At 37.0% G+C, this 25,727-nt stretch overlaps 1 protein-coding gene across 1 annotated transcript in view; it reads left to right on the top strand.

The window, feature by feature from the left end:
* Positions 1 to 25,727, top strand: part of LOC107047949 (neurexin-3b) — a gene marked incomplete at its 3' end in the record, with an annotated part of 300,303 nt that overhangs the window by 38,060 nt on the left and 236,516 nt on the right. Inside the window, exon 2 of the mRNA XM_015270882.1 lies at positions 6,253 to 6,303. Within this exon, the coding sequence (XP_015126368.1) occupies positions 6,253 to 6,303 (51 nt within the window). The remainder of the gene's footprint in view (positions 1 to 6,252; positions 6,304 to 25,727) is intronic.

The following is a 25,727-nucleotide window of genomic DNA, read 5'->3' as shown; positions in this document are numbered from 1 at the left end:
CCGGGGGCTTCGCCCCCTGGACCCCCTTTTCTCGTGGGGGCTTCGCCCCCCACACCCCCCACTCGCCCCCCCAACCACCGAACTTCATCACACACTTATCATATGAAATAGTATACGCAACACGTGCGGACAGCAGGCGGTATCACTCCTGTAACCGCCTGCTTTCCGCACTAGTTACGTAATGTACTATTTTCATATTGTTGGTTCTCTTAAACTCGAAAGTGGCGTATAAATCACAAGAAATTAGACATTTGCTTTTTATCAATCGCGCAGATCGATACTCCGTTGCATCCTCTTGAAACCTTTGTAAGAGCTTTTGTGTAAGACTCATTCGACTCTTCTCTGAGAGAAACACATTTTTCCGACATGAAAATCGTGATGCTAAGAACTATTTGAATACAATTTGAGTCCCACATGAGATATAATTCAGTTTTAATTAATGAGTTAGATGTATCTTAACTAAAAGACTTCAAAATACAAAAAAAATGAGATCATATCTTTTTCTCATAAACTACTGGAAACACAAATAAAAGTTTCTTATAAACTAAAAACATGAATAAACATTTTGTTCCTCCTCTCTCAATTTCTAAATCTTTTTTATAAACTACAAATACGAATGAATAACTGAATACAATTCAATGAACTTTTTGAATACATTTTGAGTCTCACATCAGAAATAATTCAGCTTCAATTAATGAGTCAGATGTAGGGGAAAGTGGGGCAAAGTGGAACGTATGGAATCGACTCTGAACCTTGAAATCTCTCTCTATCAACGGAGATATTGGGATTTTGAGTCGATGACAAATGTTCCACTTTTCCTCATCTTCTTTCACAAAAACTAGAAAACTTGAAAAATGCAAAAAAAAATCAAATACATTTCTCATAAACTGAAAACATGAGTGAACATTCTTCTGTTCTCCACGTTTAAAAATAAAAGGAGTAATTCCCAAGTGACTGAATAACGCGCTAATAAATGAAATCGGAGATCTCTTCGTCATAAACTAATGGCTGAAATAAACATTCAATTTTTTCCATTATCTCGCGTTTGTCGATATAAAAATCAAATTATTATATCAGAAACTATTCGCGAACCGTTCGAGTCCCAATTAGGATATAATTTAGTTTCAAATAATTATAGTTGGATGTGAATCAACCGAAACACTTGAATAATACCAAAAAAACAAGATCATATTTTTTTCTTATAAACTACTGGAAACACAAGTAAACGTTCTTCCACTAATTATTAAACTAGGATCTCACTCATTTCCAAGGGATTCTTGTAACATTGACTGCTTCCATTGAGAAACATAAAAGGCTAAATAACAATAACAATACGATTTAATTTCTCAGTCAACTATTTGAAATAAAAAACGAAACAGCAGAAAAAAAATATATATGGATTGACCTAGCCTTCATTGAGCCCTGATAATTTCAGTCTCAAAATGTAGAGCCTGAGCCAGGCTTGGAATGACCCTCGACAATGGCCTCATCAGTTACCCTTGGTTTGAGCCTGTGTTTAACGATGAAATCAAGCCTGGCTAAGGCTTACCTTACTCAGGCTCGTCAAGGCAAGGCTTGCACAGGCCTGTTCCCATCGTCAGCCTTGGCCATTCCCGAGTGGAAATTCTGTTCAAGTCTCCATCAGAAACTGGTCAAGTCCGATCTGAAATTCTGATCAGGCATGTTACGCCTCTGCCTTATGTTTTTCCACTAAGGATTTCTTCGCCTTCCATCATTAGGCATTAATTAAATTTAATTTTTTTTGAGAGAAAAAATTAGTAGCCTTCCTAGCCGGGAATCGAACCCGGGACCTCCCAATGTCGCGTCGGGTGCTCTTACCATCTGAGCTACCAGGACACTTACGAATTTTAAGTGGAAATTCTGTTCAGGTCTCGATCAGAAACTGATCAAATCCGATCCGAAATTCTGATCAGGCATGTTACGCCTTTGCCTTATGTTTTTCCACTAGGGTTCTTACCTGAACCCTACGTGAATTGTTCCGTAATTTTTACTGAATTATTTCTCTCCGTGTATCATCACCTGATTTATCTCAATTCAGTAGCGAAGCGGTGAAACGATTCAAGGTTGGGCCAGATTTGTCAATTAAGACTCGGTTACTCGCTCCACCTTCGAAACTCAAACCCTGGCCCTCAGAGATGGCCGAACCGTTGACCAAGCCGCACTTGGCAACGCCAAGTGCTTGGTACTTGCCTGAGTGTCCAACACTGGCATTTCCTACATGGGCTAGCCAAATTTTTGCCGTAACCTTTTTTGTAGAGCGAATGGAGAGCTCCAAAAAGGTTATGGGAAATTTTCTTTAGCTACCTTAGATTCCGAGATATTTATTAAAAACTCACCAATAGTCGAATCAACTTAAACCGTTTGACGTCTTCGCTATTGAATTGGTTTCTAAACACCCATTCATACCAACTTACACAAAATATTTGTATGTAAATATATGAATAACCTCCACATTTCACCGAATAATTACCTTTATTTCGTTGGACGTGACGAAGAGACCGTGATGTAGCCTCGAGTGCAGCTCCCAAATAGGACCAACTGCAGGGATCGTATAAACTCGAAATGTTTGGATAGATTTACGTTTCTAGAAACTCTTGCTTCGTGTATTCCAGCGATGAATTCTTTACGCGCTTTCGTGAAGTTCAATCTTGCATGTTCTCATTGTATTTTCCCAGTTCTTCCGATGCCCACACTGCACTGATATGGAGATTTCGCTTACGGTGAACGGACAGGTTCTACAATGTATATTCTCGTCTATGTATATTCATCTGTAGTCAAATATTTTTATTAGGTCTAGCGGTCGTTTAGTGGTTTTTTGCTTTAAGCTGAAATTGAATTTTTTTAAAATTGATATAGTCCCGAAAAAAATTCAAAGAGAAATGGAATTTAGAGAGAAAAAATCTCGCACCGCCCAGCCGAGATTCGAGCCCGGGTCTCCCAGTTACGCGCCGGGCACTCTCCCAACTAAGCTACCGGGAACTACGGAAATCTTCTCTCCAAATTCGTCAGACAACACCACCGACCACTTTTAGGTATTAAATCAATTGAAAGAGAATTAGAATTTAGAGAAAAAATGTTTGCGCATAATATTTCAACACGTTCTACCCCCTGCAGGATTTTCAAACGGTTGTGGGTGATTTTCGGCTGTGGGACCAGCCGAAAATCACACACAGAAAAACCTAAACGTGAATTACGTTTAAGAAGTCGTCTTTTATGCTTTCGAAAACTTATTTTACGATCGAAGTTGAAGCGTAAATTACGCTCAAAATCGCCGTAAATTACGATTACATCGACGGAATTTACGATTTAGTATTCGTAAATTACGCTCAAAGTACGATGATCTTTGCGTATTTTTGATAAATATAAAAGACGCTTTGTTTACACTGTTAAAAATTTTTGTCTGAATTTTCCGTGCCAAATTCCGAAAAGTTTTATTGTGTTTCAATTTCACCGAAATTTCAGGAAATCTTGTCATTAAAAATTCAAAATCCCGTGGAAAATTAAAACAGAACTGTAAATTTCCGTTCCATTTTTTCCTGAAAATGAATAGAAAACCAGAAAATTGTGGGCAATATATTCTGGAAGGGCTGAAGGCCCTCGGGCGATGGCCAGTCACAAACAAGCTTCTTGTGACAAATTCCGTTAAACATTAAATAAAAAATATCTTCTTGAATTTTCAGGATAGTGATACTGAATGCGATTTAGGGGGAAAAAACTATGTAATTTCAGATTTCACTGGAAATTCAATGCAATTCAACACTGAATATTTATACTAGATTGGAAATTGAAATAAATTAAGGAATTCTCGTCTTTATGCCCCTTAAGATTCTGGAATTTTACTAAATTTTCAGTGAAACCTGAAATTTCATGTTTTTTTTCCCCTAAAATCATATTTAGTGTCACTATCCTGAAAATTGGTACACTGAGAAAAAAAATTTCTAATATCTGAAACATATTTTCTTGAGACAAGTAAATTTTTTTCAATTGTTTAATTCTCTCAGGCATCTCAACTCACATGACCCGAGAAAGGCCTCATGCTTTAAAATATTCTTGTACTCAAGTATGATTTTGTCGCAAATGAACTCACTCAAATCGCGTAGAAGAATCGTAAATCTTCTAGTTTTTATTGTTTTCATGATTTTCTCGTTATGCACTTCCAATATTGCAATATGTAAAATATTCATGACGTAACGCGGAACGATAGTGATGAATGAAAATTTATTCGAGTTCCGTGAAGTGCACACATTCTGAGATTTAAGCCATTGAAAATAATTTACTTCTCTCAAAAAAATATGTTTCAGATATTAGAAATTTTTTTTCTCAGTGTAGCCAACTGTCGATGAAATTTCATTTTTTTCAACCGTGTAGGCAAAATTTTCATAATTTATATTATTTCAATTTTATAATTTAGAAACAGGTAAAATACGCTTTGATTAGGCATAATTTACGTTTTTATTTTGACCATAAAATAAGGTTTTTCAAAGCCTGACACTGAGAGAAGAAATGAGTTCTGCCGAAACATAATATGTTCCCCGGAAGAGATCTTTTGTCGTGCTGAACCTTAGTTGTAGGGAATGAAGGAAGTTTCCACCAAAACATGCTAATGTCCGCAGTAGTAATTCTTCTCGTAAGATATTTATATGTCTTCCGGGTAATTATATTAGTTAGTTATTGAGTAGTATTTATATTATCGCCTCTGGGAGTTTATTCTCGACTTGCTTAGTCTCAAATCCAGGATATTTGAATACACAAATCACTTGACTCGGTTCGAAAAGTCGACTCCGTGTTGTAAACGAATGGCCCCTCACACTCAAAAAAAAAATTACTTCTAATCAGTAGAAAAAGTACTTCTACCGAGTACCAAAGGGTTTCTGGGGAAAAGGCAAATTTTGTACTTCCTCGAAGTCACAAAAGAGCTGGATGCAAGTATCATGCGTCAAGTACCTGGGTGCTGGTGAGAAGTACCTCGGTACTTGTCACAGGTACTTTTGTTACTCGGGACAAGTAAAAAAAGTACTTGTACTGAGTACCTGCCCGAGTGGAAATTCTGTTCAGGTCTCGATCAGAAACTGATCAAGTCCGATCCGAAATTCTGATCAGGCATGTCACGCCTCTGCCTTATGTTTTTCCACTAGGGTGGCTGGTTCAGTTCAACCGTACCAAGAGAATGCAATATAAGTGGCAATAGTACTCAAATCCAGTACTCAGGATTTTTTTCAGGAATTCATTCAAGATTACAAGTGAAGATCCAAATGTTGGAGCACAAGTAAACAGACAGTTGAAATGGTAATTCGCGTTTTCAAAAACCTAATGTACGATTTCCTCAAACGGGTAAATTACGCTTTTAAGATCGTAAATTATGGTCAGAATAACGTAAATTACGATTTCAAGAACGTGAATTGCGATTCTCAAAATTGGAAATGAATTTGGTTTAGAAAACACCCATGAAAATCACAATCTACTGACTTTTTCTGACAAAATATCTTCTCCTGATTCCATCTGTTTACAAAAATATGCAAAAAAGCTCATTTTATCCGTCGCAAATATTCGTTTTTCTCAATGCAGTAATCAATTGAAAGCACTGAAATTAAGTCATAAAAATAAAGGAGAGTGGGGTAAAACGGTCCCTTTTCACTTTTTTTTATACTCATAACTCAGAAACAAATTCATCAATTGAGATCACTCTAGGCTCATTCTAAAGGGGAAGAAGTGTAGTTTCCATGGAAAAAAATTATACCATTTTATTTAAAATTGAATAAGCCGTTAACATTTTTTAAAAAAGCAAATATCGGCCGTTTTACCCCACTCTCCCCTATTTGAGAGAAGTTCAAAAATTACTTTTCACCAGTACCTGTCGTACTTGTGAAAAGTATTAAAAGTACTAGCAGAAAGTAGTGAAGCTACTTCGTCTCAGTACTTCACTCAAGGATACGAAAAATACTCGGGATATGTATTTTTCGAACTTCTCACAAGTGAACTTCCCCCAAGTACCGATTGGTACTGTTGAGAAGTACATTTTTCATTCGGTGAATCTTTCGGATATGCATACAATTTATTGACGACAGGATTTTGTTCTGTGTACAGAATGAATTAATCCTGCTGTCAGTATTGAAAGACTGTCCCTAAAAATCTGCGTAAACATTGATGGAATTCGAAATTAGCAAATGGGTTTTCAATTCATATTGTCTGTTTGATTTATAAATATCTAATGGATTTACATTTGTGTTTCAGTGCGGTGGATTTCCATGTGTCGAAGCCGTTGGTCAACGCAAATCCATTAGGGTGAGTACTGAACGATTATTAATTAAAGCGACTCCATAATAACGAACATCAATTTATTGCGGGATACATGACAACACCGGCTGTAATTGGAGAGGCCCTAGATTTAAAAATAAGTTGGATCGATCATTACCTTCTTACGTAATGGCATTACTATGTGAATCCAATTAATGTTCACGTCGGGGTCAAAAAATTACCGGTAACAATCTTCGTTGGATATTTTATGCAAGAAGATTTTACGGAAATTGAATATTCAATTAAATGTTAGCAAATGGTAGAGGTAAGAGTCATTATATCTTCTATTATTTGTCTTCAGTACGATGTTTTGAGTGAAAAATTACTATTTCTTGAATTATGCAATGGAAATATATTTTTTAAAGAGCTTTCATTTGTTGATAGTCGAGAATAGAATTGGATTGACTCATTTTTAATTATTCAATTGAATATTCACTCATTTGCCAGATAATTGCAAGAATAATTGCGATTTTCGGTCATTTTGAATACTTGGCCCACTGAAAAAAATTATAACCGCTGAACTACGGCGCAGGACAAACTTTAATTGGCGGCAAAATTCCTTTCATTTTATTGACAATTTTTCGTGAAAATCTCAGATTTGTCAAAAATTGTGGTTCTTAGTAATTAACGATTGAAAAAAAAAACGTTTTCTTGTATAAATTCTGTCAAACAGAAGATAATGCGATGTATGACGTCTCATTTTGAAGTGTTTTTTATGTTCTTTGATTATGCCAAAGGGCGATTCGTTTGCCTGGAACCCCGCGGAGATATTCAGGTAAATTTGGACAAAAGCTTTTTTTTTTAACAAAAACTAGCCATTTTCAAAAAATCATAACTCCCTTAATTATCACTATTTTTAATTTTTCGTCTTTCAAAATTTTCGTCTAATCTCCATCATTTCAGAAAAAAAAATTGAGACAAAAATCCCCAGCATCGACTTTTTTGGCCTGCTGATTTGGCGTCGATTTGCTCATATGACACTCCGTAGAAATTTGCGCGCAGAACAGTGATTTCTGCAATTGTGTAGCGATACATCACAATTGCGTCAGGGTCTCAATAAGGGATATGGGAATGAGAAAACCAGGCTCAGGAACTAAGGGTCACCAGGGTCAAAATAACGGTCAGGAGGGTTATAATGAGGGTCAGATTAAGGATCCAAATAAGGGTCAGAAGGGTCAGATTGAGGACCACAAAGCTCAGATCAAGGGTTCACATAAGGGTTATGGGGGTCAACAACTCAGGCTCAGAAACTAAGGGTCACCAGGGTCAAAATAAGCGTCACGGAGGTTATAATGAAGGTCATATTATGGACCCAAATAAGGCCCATAAGTATCAGATTAAGGACCACAAAGGCAGACTAAGGGTCCACATAAGGGTCGTGAGGGTCAGAAACTAAGCGTTACAAGGGTCAGAATAAGGGTCTCAATATCTCTCTCCATTGTAAAAATCCAAATCGACTAATGGTGATGAAAATGTGGTGCTCGAAATAAGACTCTCAAATTAAGGATCAGACATGAAGGGTCAAAATGAGGGTCATGAGAGGTATAATGAGGATCAGAATGAGGGTCACGAGGGTCAGAATAAGGAACATGGGAATCATATGGGATCATATGGGGGTTGGTGAGCGGAGCGAGCCAGTGACCCCCCTAGTTTATACTTAATTTTCAAATAATTTTCGTATTGATATAACTTTCGGTCGTGATGTAATTCCCTCCTAAAACGTTTTGAATATAAACTCTCAATTCTTCGAACGCTTCCGAACGGAAAACATTATCATCATCGAGATCATAACAACGTTGGAATAGAAAAATATAAGATGGATCACAAGCTTCCACAGTCCCACATTCACTCTTATCTCGAAAATTTCTGAGGTTTCCCCCGTTATAACTAAAACAGCATGACTATCCTTATCTCCTTGTTCTGTGGGAACTATACTTTAGCATGTACTGCTGAATGATAAATGACCATGAAATTCGAAATGTTGGATTCAGAGAGCATGTCATAGCAAAGACCAACTCGTAGATTTATTGAATGCACTGCGACCTCTGGGAATACGCATAATATCGTACATACGTGAAATCCCAGGAGGCGAGAATCTCAACCATTGGAGTAATAAAATTGAACGGCGATTTGGGAATTCGATTTGCATCTTACCGAAGGCTGGGTAATTCTTATGAAGTGACCTCGCAAATTTTGAGAATTTTTGGAACAGATTATTGCTTAAATAATACTCACGCTCGTTGAAGTACTACAGACGTCAGAGCGTCAGCTCATGGTGAGATTTTTGCAGTATTCCTTCACGCAGATTCCAGTTTTCGGTATTGAACGGATATTTATGACGCTGCTGAAAGATTGTTCACTTGCATTTTCCCCGGAAATTCTTAAAATTCAGGTGAATATTGAAATTCCTGGCAATGCTATCTGTATTGGGAATTCATGGAGAAAATCAATGCAGTATTTATTTACACTTGCATGCGCTTTTCGCAGGTATTGATCGGGTGCTTCATGTTTAATATGTCTATTCAGATGTACGTTGGGTAATGATGAATGAACAAATTGATTACAATCTTCATGTTATCGAAGCATATATTACTGTCAACGACCTAGTTTTCGGTCACTTTATTTGATTTTTTTTTATTTAAGCATTTCTGAACAATTCCAGTTCAATTTGCATACATATTTCTCGTTATAAATATGAGACCATCTGATTTATCTACAGATGTTGTGGTAGCTTGGAACTATTAACAATACACTTCAAATTTTTATAGTTTTCGGTCACTTAAGATCAGTTTTCGGACAGACTTAGAACAGCATAACTTTATTTCTAGAACAGAATTATTTTGCGGGCTTCCTTATTTCCCTATTATTGTAGCTTCTTCCAAATTGGAAAAAGCTACAAGTGAAGAATTTATTACTATGACTTCAGGAATTTCCTTTACAGCCAGTTTGAATGATTTTGGATGATCAGTTATTATGACTCAGGTATGTATGGAAAAAACTAGCTTAATGTCTTCAGTGGCTTGCTCAACCAAAAATTATTATGAATTCAAAAATCAAAACATGAAAATTAAACATTAACAAATCATGGTAATAGTTAAAAAGCGAGGGGCTGATCATTTAGGAAATCATCACACTGCGAATCACTGGAGGATTCGGCTGGAAATCAAGGAAGAAATCACCGGAAATTAATGGAAATCAAGTGATTGCCATTTTCGGTAGTGATTTCTAAAGATTTCTGGAAATCATCGGAAATCAATAGAAATTATGAAAAAATCAGGTGATTTCCGAAATCATTAGAAATAATCGATAAGTTTAAAAAAAAATCGAAATTGATTTTACAGTTTCAAGCCTACAATTTTTATGGTATCGGTGCATTCGAAATAATCCAATCTCGAAATGTGACGCTATGAAGTTTTTCACATCCTTACGTATTGTAATGTCATGTATAAAACTGCCATTATCGACAGATCCCTCACTCTGGTTTCGAAATCACGATTTTTTCATTGATTTCTTAAAATCGAGAAATCATTAGAATCTACAAGCAATCATGGAAATCACAAGATATCAAAAGAAATCATAATTTCTAATGCCGATGGAGAAATCACAAAAATCATTTGAGAAATCACGGAAATCACCAGGAAATCACAAGGAATCATCAGATTCTGGAAATCACTGAGCCACTCGATTGAGGAGTAACCAATCCATCATTTAAAAGCCCGTTAACAGCAACTAAATCTCTCTATTAATGTGGATTACTATCTGACTGTAGAGATATAATCATATCTTTCCCGCTTTATATTCCATCATACGACATCTTCTGCGCCTTTTAAAGCCTATACAGAGTTCGAAATACATGATCCTCACAAAGCTACACCTGACGCTAAATTTAGAATTCTATTGGAGCAGCCAGGATTTCATCCATCAGATATTAGAGAATCCTTTACGCGACATTGTGTGAACATAATATGAACGATTTTGTTCAGCTACTAAGAGAATTGTAACTGGTAGTACAATACCACATAGTTTCTGCGATCATCTGCAATGAAATTAAAGGTTCTTTTTCCGACGGGAACTTCTATGATACTATTTCCGAAGTTTGAGTTTGAAAAGAAGTCGGAAGACCCCAGGGTAGCTTTTTACCCAAGAAAATTGTGGCAAGTACCCCATAACCGCGGTTATTTTCTCGAGAGAACCTCCGGGAATCATCTTATCCTCCTTTTGGGACAGTGTCATCGTTTCTTTAGGTTAATGAGACCCGGAGTGGTTTTGCTAATTCAGTATCTAAGTTTCGGTTTTACGGTGGTAGAGTTATACTCTTGAGATGTGTTAATTGCTGTCGTGATTTTCCAGAAGTGTGTTGTCAATAAAAATAAGGAGTTTTCTTTTATCCGCTAATCTTCCGGGCATTCTCATCTTTCTTTGGAAGGCAGATGATGTACTCTCGTTCAGATGAGGATCGAAAGTTTCCTTCAAGATGACTCTAGGCGGTCTTTAGCTTCATCCCGTTCCTCCATCATCACCGAAAATGAAGGATCACCCTCTAGTGATGGGTACAGATTTCTGACCCCAATCGAGGGAGGACAGCTTTGATCCTACTCTTTCTCCTTTCCTCCTTCAGGCAGTTAGTTTGTGCTGGATTCATCTCCTGAGGTGACATTCTACTCACATCGTTTCATGTATCTCGTTGTGTCATTGATTGGATTGCAATCCGATAAGTGACACTCAATTAATGCAAGTGCCTCTTCAAGGACTTACGACTTACTTGAGAGAAGGAATGCTCAGCATCGGAAATGTGGTACAACTGTCTCCAAAGTGTCGTTATAGAGGAGCACAGAAAAAATTCGAAATCCGCACGAGATGTCTTCGTGCACTTCCATGAAATTTGCAAGTAAAATGCCAGAAAAATACTATGGTGGCACATGGATATTTGTAGATCTCTACATTTCGTTCTCATTGATTTTCGAGGTAATTGATGCAGGTTTTTTTACCCCTCACGTACGGGGTTGATATATCTTATCGACCCATCTGAATGTGAACGCTGGCTTTCAAAATTGATTATTTCCAAATCTGTGAAGAATAACACGACCAGATAATCAAAATTGAAAATTTTTTCCATTTATTAATTTAAATCTAAAAGATTCATGAATTTCTGTTGTACTGACAAAGAATTATTATTGAATATTTTTTATTGATTCACTGTATTATATATTTTTCAAATTTAAATGGATAATTCATCGGGGTGAAAATAACTGATACACACCGATAATGTTTATATCATTAATGTTTATTTGACACAAATTCATGGAAGTAAACGAGATTTTATAAAATCAAAATTCTTCTAGAACATGAGAAGAGCTTTATTGTTGCTCTATACTTCGTAATGTTTCATAACGACCTATTGACCAAGATGTACATATATTTTTTTATATTCATTCTTGCTTATAATTGAAAGATTAATTCGTAGGTTCTGTGCAAAACGACTTGCGTATTTCACTCGGTAGAAGTAAGTTTTAGTGAACTGGCTGCAATGTCGCTCGACTATTTGGGTTTCTCGCTGGGGGGTCTGACGAGTACCGACTGTTTTTACCCTTGGACGAACTCTGTGCGCCCTTTAGGGCTGTCTTGGATAGGAGCGCCTCATTGTTTGGCCATTTTAGGTATTGGATAGAGTCCTCTGGTGAGACAAAGGAAGTATGGGCTACGATTCGCCTTTAAGTGGACCCGGAAATACTCAAATGTCACAATTCTCGTAATACTTTGACCTTAAATATATCAAATTTAGAGATTTCATTCAATCATTGATTTGATGTTGAAAGTATGGATATTGTGACGTTTGAGGGAGGTTTTTAGGGGTTACTGAGTCAACCTAAACCAAAGATGAATCCTCGGGTCGTCAAGTTGACCCTTCTGCTTCCAGCTGACCTTTACGATTAGAGCCTAAGGGGAGTCCGCTCACAATTGGAATGGTTTTGTGGGAAAAGGTCGATAAATAATCAGCTCCGTTAATTAATAATTAATAATATAATGTTCAGAAAACTGTTTAATGTCTACAAGACAATAGAGGATAAAACGGGTTCAGTGTGCGCACGATCAAGTTGTTCAAGTTATTATTAAAAGAGAAGGATCGATTGTCCTGTTCTGCCTCTAACCGTGATCTGCCTTCGTTTTGAGACTGTAACTCATTGCTAACCCAAAAACACAAATTAAGCATTCTCATACAGTAAAAAAGTTGGTGTTAAATGGACATCGATCGGTGTACCAATGAGTTCACACCGTTTTTGGTGTGGAGTTACGGTGTTGAAATTACACCGCATCGTAGGACATCGTATGTAATATCTGGTGTTAATTCAATACCAATCGGTGTCTCAAGGAGTCCACACCGGATTTTTTTCTGCGCACAGTTTTTAGAAGCTAAGACACGCTAACCCATGCTGCTGTCATTGCCAGACGCCAATACAGTCAAACAGTTTTTGGACGGAAACTGGACTCAAGTAAGACTGTTTAGATACGGCAGTCCATACTTACAGAAACTGAAATTCTATCAGATTCCTGAACGGAAATAATATTAAAAATATTATTTGCTTAAGAATAAAATAATCGACGTTTAGACTTGATTCCATACGTCACAATATGATTGGCTATTTCACTTATCTGTGACATAACATCCTCACCTTCTAATAATCATTTTAATCGGCTAGGGTAAGAAGATCATCTTACGTACTCCTCAGAATTCAGACATATGCGTAATCCGTGCATATATGTGAGAGTTTTTTTGCGTATTTTGGGATCTCAGCAAAACTTCATAGAAAAATTACCCAGCCGCTAGTTATTTGTCACTTTTCTAGAGCTTTCAGAATCTGCGAACATCATCATGAGGAATTTCTCAGATGCGTCCTGTGTCCCTTGCTTTCATTTTCGTCCTGAGTACAAGTGTTCTTCACACATCAAAATTTTGATATTCATAGTGCTCAGATTCATAACTAATGCGTATATCTCCCCTACGTGATAAATCAAATGGAGTGTCAGAAGGCTACATTGAAGAGAGGAGTAGTGAATGTGCATAATGTACCCGGCATGTCAGCCATTAGGCGACGCAGTGATATGGTATACCGGGGGGTAAGATGCCTTCGATGATGCGTTCCATAATGCCTTGATATCACGCTGGGCTGTAAGGGATCTTCCGTGACACTTGATTTGACCACATTCCTAGGTACGCGTGAAAGCAATTATTTCTGTGATTGATCGATCGCCCGTATTTCCATTTCAACCGAGGAAAAAACGTCATCTCTCTTCCTTCCTTGGAACGATGAATGCTCACTGACCCCGACTATTTTCATTAATAGCGAAAACAATCACACGGATCAGTTGTGATCTTGACCTTAACAAGCCATCCTCGAGTGCTATTACGTTGCACCTCACTTTCAATTTCAATTACCATAGGTCATCAATCACAAGAATACACTTCCACATACAACGAAAAATCAATTGTTGTTGGAATCGATACTTAATGTTTTCAGAGGAATTGCCCTCGGGAAAAGCTAATTTGCAAATTTGAGAGATGGTATCTTTATGAAAATGAGATCTATCGATCGACCTCATTTTCAACACTTCTTTTCAAAATTCTGCGATGATCGGTAAAACATAAATCCCGGAAAACGATAATACACTCCCCGGGTACATAATTTCTTGGCTCTTATATGGTTTACGAGGACTCCACCAAGTTTACCAGTACTCATTTCTTCACGTTGATGGTTTATAGATTTTCTCTTGGAAAAAACTGTGCTGAAAACGTTTTTTGTAGAGCATACTAGTTTTCACGATATTGGTAGAATCGATCAGGGTGATTTAAGATTTTGTCAACATGCGACCGACTGTAATGGTTAGGTGAGTGAGGTGTTGCTCCGGCGGACATCCAAGCTAAGCAGCGTTGAGCTGGGGTAGTACTTGGATGGGTGACCGCTTCGGAACACCTTGCTCGCACAAAAAATTGCTGGCGTTAGGTACGGTGTAGCGGCCTAGTGTCTCCATCTACACTCTAAAAAAAACNGTACTTGGAGCATAAAACTTGTATTCAGTCGATTTTCGACTTGGACCAAGTAAAAAAATTAGCTTTTCCTCAGAAACGCCTCGGTACTGAATACAAGTAGTTTTCCTACTTATCAGAAGTAATCTTTTTTTAGAGTGTAGTNGGAAAAGTACTAGGAGGAAGTACTTTTATTACTTCCTGTCAGCATTTTTCTTACTTCTCACAAGTACTTTTAATGCTTGGAGCAAGTAATTTTTCTACTTCTCGCGAGTACTTTTATGACTTGATTCCAGTACTTGTTGTTGGTTATTTTGTTGGGGAATATCATATCGTTAATTATCATTCTCATTATCGTTCTCATTATCATTATCATTCTCAGATGACAATGACCAAATTTCATCGAGGGGAGGTTACGATGAGTTTAAAAATCGCGAGATATTCCAGTAAGATTTATCACACATTGATGATTGATTATTTATATATGTTGAAAGACGAAGAATAAGTGGGAAAAAAAACGATTATTTATTGTTTATTTGCCCCCAAGACCTTGAAAATGAAGAAAAATAGCACAGTGTACGCAATTTTTGAGTTACAGGGGTTTCCTTTTGTAAATTTTTCAAAAGATGTCTAGAATAACGGTTACGAGCTACTTTTTTTCAAAATTCGACTTCTAAATAGGCAATTTCATTCTTTGTCGCATAATGAAATTGCAATTTTCACACAAGATAGCTCAAAAGATTAATACTTCAATTTTTTTGTTCAATATAAAATATAACAATTATTTTGAGAATCATTTTGCTGGCTATTTCGCATGAATATTACCTTTTTTGTTATTAAAAAAAAGGACTATTTGGAAATTAAATTTGGAAAACTTAATTGGTAATTGTTATTCTACACATCTTTTGAAAAATTTTGAAAAAAAAATCTCTGTAGCTCGAGAATTTATTACACTGGACTGTAGTCCAGTACATTTCAATTTTCAAGCATTTGAGGGGCAAACGAACAATAAACAATAATTTTATTTGCATTAATTCTTCGTTTTTCAACGATCTCCATTGTATGATGAATCTTACTGTAATATTCCGCGAAAATCCATTGGTACTGGATTTGAGTACTATTACTACTTGTCTCAAGTATTTTTTCTACTTTTGAGAAGTACAGCTCGGTACTCAGTACAAGTACTTTCAGTACTGATGATGAGTACAGTTGGTACTCATCACCAGTGCTAATTGTACTTGGAGCATAAAACTTGTATTCAGTCGATTTTCGACTTGGACCAAGTAAAAAAATTAGCTTTTCCTCAGAAACGCCTCGGTACTGAATACAAGTAGTTTTCCTACTTATCAGAAGTAATCTTTTTTTAGAGTGTAGTCAGTGTGACAGATGGATATATTAGGGTACTGCACAAATTGGCCGGCTGTGCGACTGGGGTTTTACATGGTTTACCGTGCAGTCCTAGCTCGAATGGGGCACAGCTAAGAGTAAGACGGCCATGATACCGCAGATAACAATGAGAGGAAAAGAAAGGAGGGGAGGCAGGCTAGAGGAGGGGTTTCAAATCGAGAATTACTTCGATAAAACCAATGAAATAGAAAAATAAAAAAAAAATTTTTTGTCAACATGCGAACCATAGAGTACATCGCTTTTATAGGATACCATGACCGGAATCCATGGGAAACAATTTCTTAGAAAGTGATTTTCAATTATAATGGGGAAAGTGCCTTCGAAAAAACCAAATAGATAATAGATTGTGTAAATTTTTTAATCATATGAATTATCGAATCACATATGAATTATGATTTCCATGTATTCGTTGATTAAAATTCTTTCCATTACCGCATACCTGTTGGTTTTTATGGATATTGTCTCCCATTGGAAAAATTGTATTCGTCAGATTTCGACATTCGCTAATTTTGTTTGGAAATAACGTAGAATGTTATGAAACATGATGAAATAATGTTTTTAGAAAATGTGTTGATGTCCGGGTCTGATAGTTCGGTTTTTGGGTTACCAATTTTCAGAAAATATACAATATATATAAAATAGGTGCTATTACGCTCAAGTTCGGTGCACAACTTCAGCCCGATCAGTTCAGTAGTTCCTGAGATATTCAATGTATTGTATAAAACTACTTTGATCAATATCACGAAAACTATTTGACTGATTTCATTTTTTTTTTCAAAATACTCGTCTTGATGTCTTCTGTCTAGATCGATAGAGATAGATCGAGATATTGCGGATTTTCCATTTTTTCCCTAACTTGACAAATAATTGAGATAGGAAGTTGAAATTTGGTATGACTATCGCTCTTATAATACCAAAAGTTGGTATTTTGAATGAGCGATATCGTTCAAGTGGTTCCAGAGATATTGAACTTTTTGTATAAAACTATATTGATCAATATCTCGAAAACTACTTGACCGACTTTTTTGTAGTGATTTTCAAGTTTCCGAGTTTGGGAAGTATACATTACCAATTCCCAGGCGAGGAATCGTGAGAAGCGATACAGAAAAAGATATTGTTTTCGAATCAGCAAGCCGATTTTTTTTGTGATATTGTTGATATCTCATCTGAACGGGATTAGTGTTTCCATTTTTTAAAAATAGAATTGGCACAGATCCATTTGGAACTCACTACCCATGTAAATGGTAGAAATGAAAAAAAGAAAAAGAGTTATAACACGTAAAGAATTAGTCAGATGGCTTCTACCAAAAAGGCTCCAACCCGTGCTTGTTTTTTCTTCTCATTTTTACATTCCAAGTTTCAACCATCGTTCTTTCCGAGGTGTTCTCTCGTGGTTACTACTCCACTTAGTGATCACTCTCAGCACTGCTTAGCACCCCAAAGCTAAGCCTGCCCACTAATGTAGTGCGCTGGCCCCTCAAGGCTGTATTAATTGATTATTCCCCTATCTGAATATCAACCAATAGGAATGCAGTACTTGACGTTTTTCGGAGGAGTGGGAGCAGAATTATTTCGATAATGTTCGGATATTTCCATTTGGTTGCATGGCAACACTGAATGAAAATTTTCTGTTAAAATAAATCAGGTTCTGGGATAAATACACGCTAACTGCCTACTGCTAATTGCGTCACCCCGGGCGGGAAGTAACGAATTGTAGGCACAAAAAACAAATAATTGGAACTGTTTTTTCAATTTTGACCTACCACTGAATGTCAAAACCATACTTGGATTAAAAGGAATCATACTGCAAAATTCATGCTTGGATTAAGGAAGGCTGCACATTCAGTGACTGGACTCCACGTAAAATTATAGACACACTTCAGCAGCTTTTACTTTGAATGACGCACAATACTAAAGGTTAATTTCCTACACACTTGAATTGATAATGAAAGTGTTCGTCTTTCATCGGACATAATTAAGTCCGCCCTGTCCACTCGGCCATTGTGTCATTCTCAAAAATATTCATTTGGTTTATGTATATTAATAATATTCACAGTATTTGATAGTATTGTATTAAATCTACAATATGATCAACGACTACAATCATCCTAATAATTATCCCTCCGCCCCTTACACCTCTTTCCTCTCCCCCCCAATTCTTTGGTTGGTGAAATTTTTTTTTCAAAAACGAAATATTGACTTGGAGAACCGTTAGAAGATGATTTTTTCCAGAAGAAATATTGCTCGGAAACCTAGAATTCGAGCAACTGGAACTTATCCACAATCCCTCAACAGTCTCATACATTGATAGAAAAGACGCAAGAATTTAGTTGCTGTTATTGAGACATCTTAACCATTAATGCGGTTCGTTAACAGCACTTAAATCCTTCTATCAGTGCAGGGAGCATAACAGTTTGAGATATTACGTGATAAATTGGTCTTCAAGGTGCTTCAGAGTATACCAGTCCGAAATTTTTTGACGAAAGCGTCATCTTTCTTTCTTTGTGAAGGAAAACCGCAAACTGATAGTTCTCCAATTTTTCCGAGGAAATCCATGTAACCGGCATTTTTCACCACAATCTATCACAGTTCACAGGGCTTTATATTCATGACGTAACGCGTCTTACGAGCTGATGGAATTGTGACGCGCATTATGCAGAGTTTCGGCGAGAATTAGCATATACGCTTCTGTCTAGTATACTCTGCGATCTTGCATATTAGAACTTCTGCAGTATGTCTGACAGTCCTGGTAGTCACTTAACTGTCCCAATTCAGTGTTCATATATGTAGCAACATTTATTTAATGAGAGTGAGCATCATTCCGAAAAGCTAGGTTTGAGTAAGAAATGAGATGGATGAAGAAATTAATCTTTCTGTTTGAAGATTCAGAGGGCATTGACTTCTAAATAATTATTAATATTTAATGGGTTTGGAAAATCCATAGCCCTGAGATGAATAGCAATTCAACTGTCATAAGATAGAATATTCGTCTCCTTGAGAAAGCGGCGGAGGTAATTGACTCTATAAGAGGACGTCGGAGAGTGAAGATGAAATTGCTGGTCGTTGGTACACTCAACGGTGGCGGTAGGGGAGGTGGTAGAATCGATAGTCGTCACCTTATATTGCAATTCGCCTCTCAACTGTGATTATGATGGCCTTTTGCTCCGTGATCTCGTTATGTTGGAAGTAGCTTAGGTCTTGTTTACCTAATCAGAGAACCATTTGGGGGCCAGATTAACGTTAGAGAATTGATTTCATTAAATCTAACGAATAAATTCTAATGAACAGCATAAATATCGATAATTCAAGTGAACCCACACCAATATTATTAGATGTGAGAAATCAGAGAGAGTCCTCGATCGACTGACCACGGAAAAATATTTGTAGAAATTCAACAACCATTTACGCAACTTTCACCACTGGGTATCGAAATTTATCAAGTAGTTGTTGAAAAAATAAATTAACAAACAGCTGTTGAACTTCAATGAATATTTTTCTTGATGAATATATATAGAATCACTGAATAGTTTCCCAGTGGTTTTGGGGTGGAGCTAGATAGCGTTCGATATAATTTGGGCCCTATTCAGCTAATTTAGAAGCCGCTAGAAATGGGATTGAACTTGAAATTCAGGGCGCATTCAGCTGATTTAGATTATGTCGGTTCTGATCTCATTATATATGCGACTGGACTGAGTATTTCTGCACGGAAAGAAAAGTCGGGGAAAAATTCTAGTGCTCGGCACCAGAAACGAGGCGCAAACTGCCGAACTCCCATATTTTAATCGAAATAAGAATAAAAATTCTAGATCAGCACTGAAATTTTGCTGTGAGTTAATCAATTTTTGCAAAGAAGCACGAGAAAAATTCTAGAGCTGGCACTAGAAAATTTCCTGGTGTGTCAATTTTGTGGGGAATTCCGTAGAAAATTGTGGGAAAAACTTGATTAATTCTTGGTAACATTAGAAATTTTATTGTGCAGTTGGAGAATTTTTCTAGTGCTAGCACTGGAATTTTTGCCATTCTTCCTATCCTCGTACGTGTCCGCGCGACATCGGCAACGTTCGGCTCGCCGAAGTGAGTCGAGCAGCTGCACTCGGGAGTCCCGAGAGGAGACTTACAAATGACGTCTTCAACGTCGGGTAACGTTAGCGCGTGTTCTGCAGAATCATGTGATAATCAGGGATTATTGGGCTTATTTTTCTCTGAAAGTGTGATTAACCATATCAAATGTGTGAGAAAAAAAAGTGTGAAACAACCGGTCGTAGAAATTGTTGAAAATTACTGACATTATTCAGTGATGACGTTTTAAGATAATGTAATTCCCTGTAATCGTGGAACAAATGCAATAAAAAAAATCGATAAAAATAATTCGTTGGTTTAAGGCTCATTTTTGTTGATACTGTAGTACATTAATTTAAATAGCGTTGATGTTATTAATGAATAATTAAGGGAAAAAAAACAAAAATTGTGGCCGGGGAAAATTTTTTTGTCTATCGAGTAATTTTTCATTTGCCGATAAAGAAGATTTCGTGATGAAACAACAAATTTTCTAGCGCCGAAGGGGAAATTTTCATGTGCTGGCACATTGCGCCTCAATTCTAGTGCAGCACTAGAATTTCCCCACAAAAATTCTGACTTTTCTCTCCGTGTACTTGATCAAAATTTGATATGCTCGTAGTTTTTGGAATCCAATCCACTCGATGAAAACTTGGTCAGCTTCTCATCAGAAATCACTTAATCAGTCGAACCTTACAAAAAGTGGATCAAGTTCTGATCGTACTTCAGGTGGACCTGAAGCAATTTCCACTCGGGATAATGGCTTCTCAAATGTATTTTTATCAGAGCTCCTGGTTATGATATGTTTTTAGGACACAATCGATACCTCCAACTAGATTCTAACCAGCCCCTCTGCTCTACGCTGCGGTGACGCAGCACTCTTTGATGTGGATTTACAGAATTTTTCCCCTATACCTCTGGTCTCTCCGGGAATAAAAAACATGAAGGAAAAAAGCAGTTGTGGATACAAAAGCTAATGCGTGGACTTGGAAATTCACTCGGAGTGAAAATTACGCTCCTTGCTACTATACTCTCAAAGTAGAAAATTGGGTGCATTAATTATGATTATAGTCATAAATGTAATCTGGGTAAAGCAAAATGAGTAGTAATGGATTTTTTTTCCGTCCTCAAAGTTGTTTTTGCTCCAATTCATCAAACGTCGAAGAATATTTTTTGAAAGTGCATAAAATAAGATGAAACTAGAAAAAGAGAACATGTTTCGTATTGTATGCATTCGACTACTGAAAATTCTCCAATTAAACTTTTCAAAAATAAAACTTCGCCTCTCACCATACTGTAAACTTTCAATTAACTTCCCAGGCCCATATCAGCACTTCTACATCACGACGGCCTGGATTCTTCAGTAAATAGCAAAAAGAAAAAAACAGATAAACTCAACTTCTATTTTATTCTTTCAGAAATCTCCGGGTCCATCTGATTACCAGTAATAGGGTTTTGTTTTAAGCTTTAGCTTTTCTTCCCATTGCACGGTAAGAGAAAGGTTGAGACAGTGGAGAGCTCTTTTCCGGTTCGAGTATCCTACAATTCCTCTTTCTGTTCCTTGATCCAACGAGGGATTGATTTATTTTGATTTTCTTGAATGCACTTTGCATCTGCCTTGATGTAGCTTTGTCTTGAGCTACAGAATTTTGTGACAAATCTCAACTTCTTTACGTTTACGAATAAAAGCATCATCTTCCAATTGATTAATTTCAATCACGTTGGAATTTTATTTCAGAAATTCCCAGTAAAAATCTGAAGTCATCTCACAATCGAGCGACAGCTCGAACATTCCGTCATTGACGTGGCACCACTTTTAGCTTCCGGATAAGGGAAATTATTACAATCACCCCGAAAATCGATTTTCGATTTTTCATCAAATGCTGACATTTCGAAGTCTTCTTATTGATTTTCAGCCATTTTCGACAACATCTCTGTATGTATGTATGCGTGTATACGAATATATATCACAAAATATTGGACCATGCTTCCTCAAAAGTGGATGATGCGATCGAATTTGTCAGTCAGACAATTGATGAGTCTTAAGACGAAACGATACCTCCTCATGAGGGGTCATTTGGCAGTCAAATAATTGACTGAGACCGTTGACATTCCGTACATTCGATATTGGAGTGATTATCTATATCCTGAATAATTTTCATATTTATATGAGGAGTACAAAATTACAGATTTAATAACCACCGGAAACTGTAATGAAAAAAGCCACATTTCTTGTCTACCATTGGACGAATTTCAAAATACAGATATCAAGACCAAGAATTTATATTGTATAATCTAATGAAATTTCAAGAGTTAAGATTCTCCGAACAACTTGGGCGTACGGAGCATTTAAAAATTGAATGATAAATAATTAGGAACATAAAGTGAAGACTCTATCAATATCAAATTCTAAGGACCCGCTAGATGGTTTAGGTCTACTCCCACTCCTACTATTTTCCGTAAGCACACGATGTTCCTAGTTTGGCGCCCAACACAATTTAATAGAATTCTTTATCGGCTAGCATCATTGCATCTACACTGATAGACTGATTCATTTATTCCAAACGAGATTCATTAACTATTAACGAATGGTAGAGTTGAATATGACCAAATGAATATTCGTTAATAGTTAACAAATGGTTCACTTGAAAAGTGAAAATCGAGTCAAACAAGGCTCCTCAAATGTGCATTTGTTAACTATTAACGAATGAACATTTGGTGAGACCGAATAGACCCTCGTCCCCAACCAAATCCATTCGATAACAATAACTAATCCTTTCTATCACTGTATGCTGATGCCATCTATCGGTTGGTATGTATCCATCTAGCGGAGAGTAGCTCTCATACAGTTTTTCCGGGGGTACCGTTACCTTTTAAACCCATTGAACTGCCTCACAGTACTTGTCACCATTTTGAGGTATTATGTGTGCGCAGCCGGCCCTTCTTATGACGCTCTAGTACATTGAGGGGCTCCTTACTCTTCTCACACCGATACGTTTCGTGATTTACGCTGTTCAATGAATTAACGCAATTTAAAACAGATTATATTCCGGTCGATTTCCATTAAGCGATTTTTCAGTTTTTAATCTGAAAGAGACAAAAAAACTGTCATTTCCTGTAGGAAATGGATGAATTGGATAACAGATTCTACTTAGACTGTGGGACACTGATACCTCCACCATAATATTTTTTTCTCTTTGCAAATAAAATTCATTACCGCAATTGAAACGAAAATGGAAGGAGAAAAAAATAGTGCTAGTCTGAGTTTTTGAGAAAAAAATTTCGGGGAAGAAATCGTACGAGGAAAATTTGAAGGGGGGGGGGGATTTTGTCGGGAAGAAAAGTCCGGGAATCGATTCAAACGATTATTAAAAGATGAGGATACGGATAATTCTACAGCAGCACAGAGGAAATTCTGTCTCAGCACAATAAAAATTCATGAGTCTCTTGGATTTAATGAAGGAACCATCGCCGATTCCCCCCAGAATCAACGAGAAAATGCGGGAATCCACAAATTTTTAGATACCATCATGAAAATTTTTCAGGTCCTCCATTAAGGGGAGATCGCACTAAAATCTCGAAATCGCAGGGGCCTTTATCGATCGTTCTGATGAACTTACTACTTCAATATTCTTGTAAAATAAGAATTAGTTTTTCATTTTTTATTAATGAGAAAGAGACTGCCGAAAACTTCGAAAGTATCCTTAAAACACAATTCTCAACCGATTGACTCAAATTTTGGTTCACAAATACATGATATAACAGAATAATAAATTACCCTTTTTGAAAATTTCCTTTTTCGAGTTTTTGCAACTTTTTTTCAATCAACTGAGGTGAAAAATTTCAAAAATTGGTAATTTTCAACTACATCATAAATCAGTGGAGTATGAACTTTTCAGATTTTTCACCTGTAGGAATTTCAAGGAAAAAAACATCCAAAAACCCAAAAAAATGAGGATTCGCAAAAAAACTATTTTTCAACATTTATACATATATGCAAGTCAATTGATTGAGAATTGCGGCATGAGGATACTTTTGAAGATTCCATCAATTAAAAAAATGAAACCCTACTTTTTTCTTACTTTTTTACATTAAAACAGAAAATTGAAACCCATCAGTACGATAGATAAAGGCCCCTAAAATTAAAAATTTTCAGTGGGGTGTGATCTTAGCTATATTTATGAAACAAAAATTTCTTTTGTGTGAATTTCAACTTTTTTCCCTCCCATCGTAGCGTTGATCGAAGACAGTGGTGCCTTGTTTGTGAGCTTACGAATTTTCCTTTACATCTTTCCTTCATGCCCAAATAAGAAACGTTCCCGAATGGAAGTTTCGGTCAGCTTGTCCGGATCTAAATCAATGTTAGATCCAATATTGGTCAGGATTTTCTGATCAGATCTCCCGGATATAGATCTAGTTAGTTTCTGAACGGGTTTTCTGAATCCAGTATGGCTCAGTCACTTCTGATCCTATTTTGATCAATCAAAACTGGTAAAATTAGACTTAAAATTTCTGGTCCAGTTCGCATCCTTCAATGTTTTACTTCAAAATTGAGAATCAAAGAAAATCGAAATACTCCGTTTTTCCAGCTCAAATGGAGTGAGTATTGGGAACTGCCCTGAATAATGCTTGAAGTTGGGATAAAAATAGGGAGCAAGCTGAAGATGACACTGTTCTTCACATTTAACTTCTCCGAAATCAATTTTTCAAATTTAACTTTTCTATTTCCATCAAGAGTTCTACAGAAAGTCGTTCAACGTCGGTTATTGCTCCTGAGTGGAAATATCACTCGGTTAACTTTGATCGAGATCAGTTTTAGGTCAAATACTGGTCAGAATTTATTGATTAGACTTGCGAATCAGGATCTGATGAGATTCTGAATGCAGTGTCTGGATCCAATGTGGCGGAGTGAATTGCGATCCTATTCTGACCAGTCAAATATCGACTAGATAGGTATCGGGGCCGGTACTGTTCAGAAACATCAGATCCTAGAATTTTGACCAGGCATGGATCCAAATGAGCGTTACATTTCTGATCCAAAACTGATCAATGTCAGCTTTTACTGGTTAGTCTCTTATTCTATCCTGATTTGAACTTCCACTCGGGCTGTTATTTACTATTCAATTTCATTATTCAGAATTTCTTGTTGATAGTTAAAATTTAAAAATTAATTCTTTCATCGGAGACACATGGTATGTCTGGTGGATTGGCGCAGTGGGTAAGTTCATTGCCGCATATGCGAAAGGTTCCGAGTTCAAAACCCGGCCGGGTAGAATCGTGAGATCTGACCATTTTAAAGTCGTGATCATCATCGCAGCATACCCTAACCGGGGCGAAGCGATGTAAAATAACAATAAAAAAAAAAGGCGACATACATGACTAAATAATAATTCGACTTCAAGACAGTTCCAAATCTTGTTTTCGTTGCATGTTAGCTAATTTATGAATGATGAGGACGGATCCTCAAAAATTGATCAGGCACTGACAAGACAGATTCCCGGGTAGAAATCACGCCGCTCGAGCTCGCCTCGGAACCCGTATCCCAGCTAGAAATACGCCACTCCGCCCCAGCTTGGGATAAACTCCACGCGCGTCATATGTACCCGAGGTTGAGCCGCGTCACGCGCTCACAGCCCAGCGTTAGGCTATTACGCGAAACGCTTCGCCAAGCTTTAGTTGAATGGCCACTGCTCAACCTCAGGTTCATCTCCAATTACTCAATCCCAGCATACTTAACCTCAATAATGATTTGGCAGGTCCGATGGCATCGTGACCCGGGTTCGATTCCCGGCTGGGTGAAGCGGAAATTTTTTCTCTCAATTCTAATTCTCTTAGAATTCTTTAATGCCTAAAGGAGGTTAGGCGGTGTATGAGATGAATTTGAGAGTGAATTTCTGTGGTTCCCGGTAGCTTAGTCGGTAAGAGT

Source organism: Diachasma alloeum, unplaced genomic scaffold (assembly GCF_001412515.2).
Source record: "Diachasma alloeum isolate Michigan unplaced genomic scaffold, Dall2.0 Dall_scaffold_78916, whole genome shotgun sequence".
Taxonomy (NCBI): domain Eukaryota; kingdom Metazoa; phylum Arthropoda; class Insecta; order Hymenoptera; family Braconidae; genus Diachasma; species Diachasma alloeum.
Note: the sequence above shows the minus strand (reverse complement) of the source record. Positions and strands in the feature narration are given on the sequence as shown.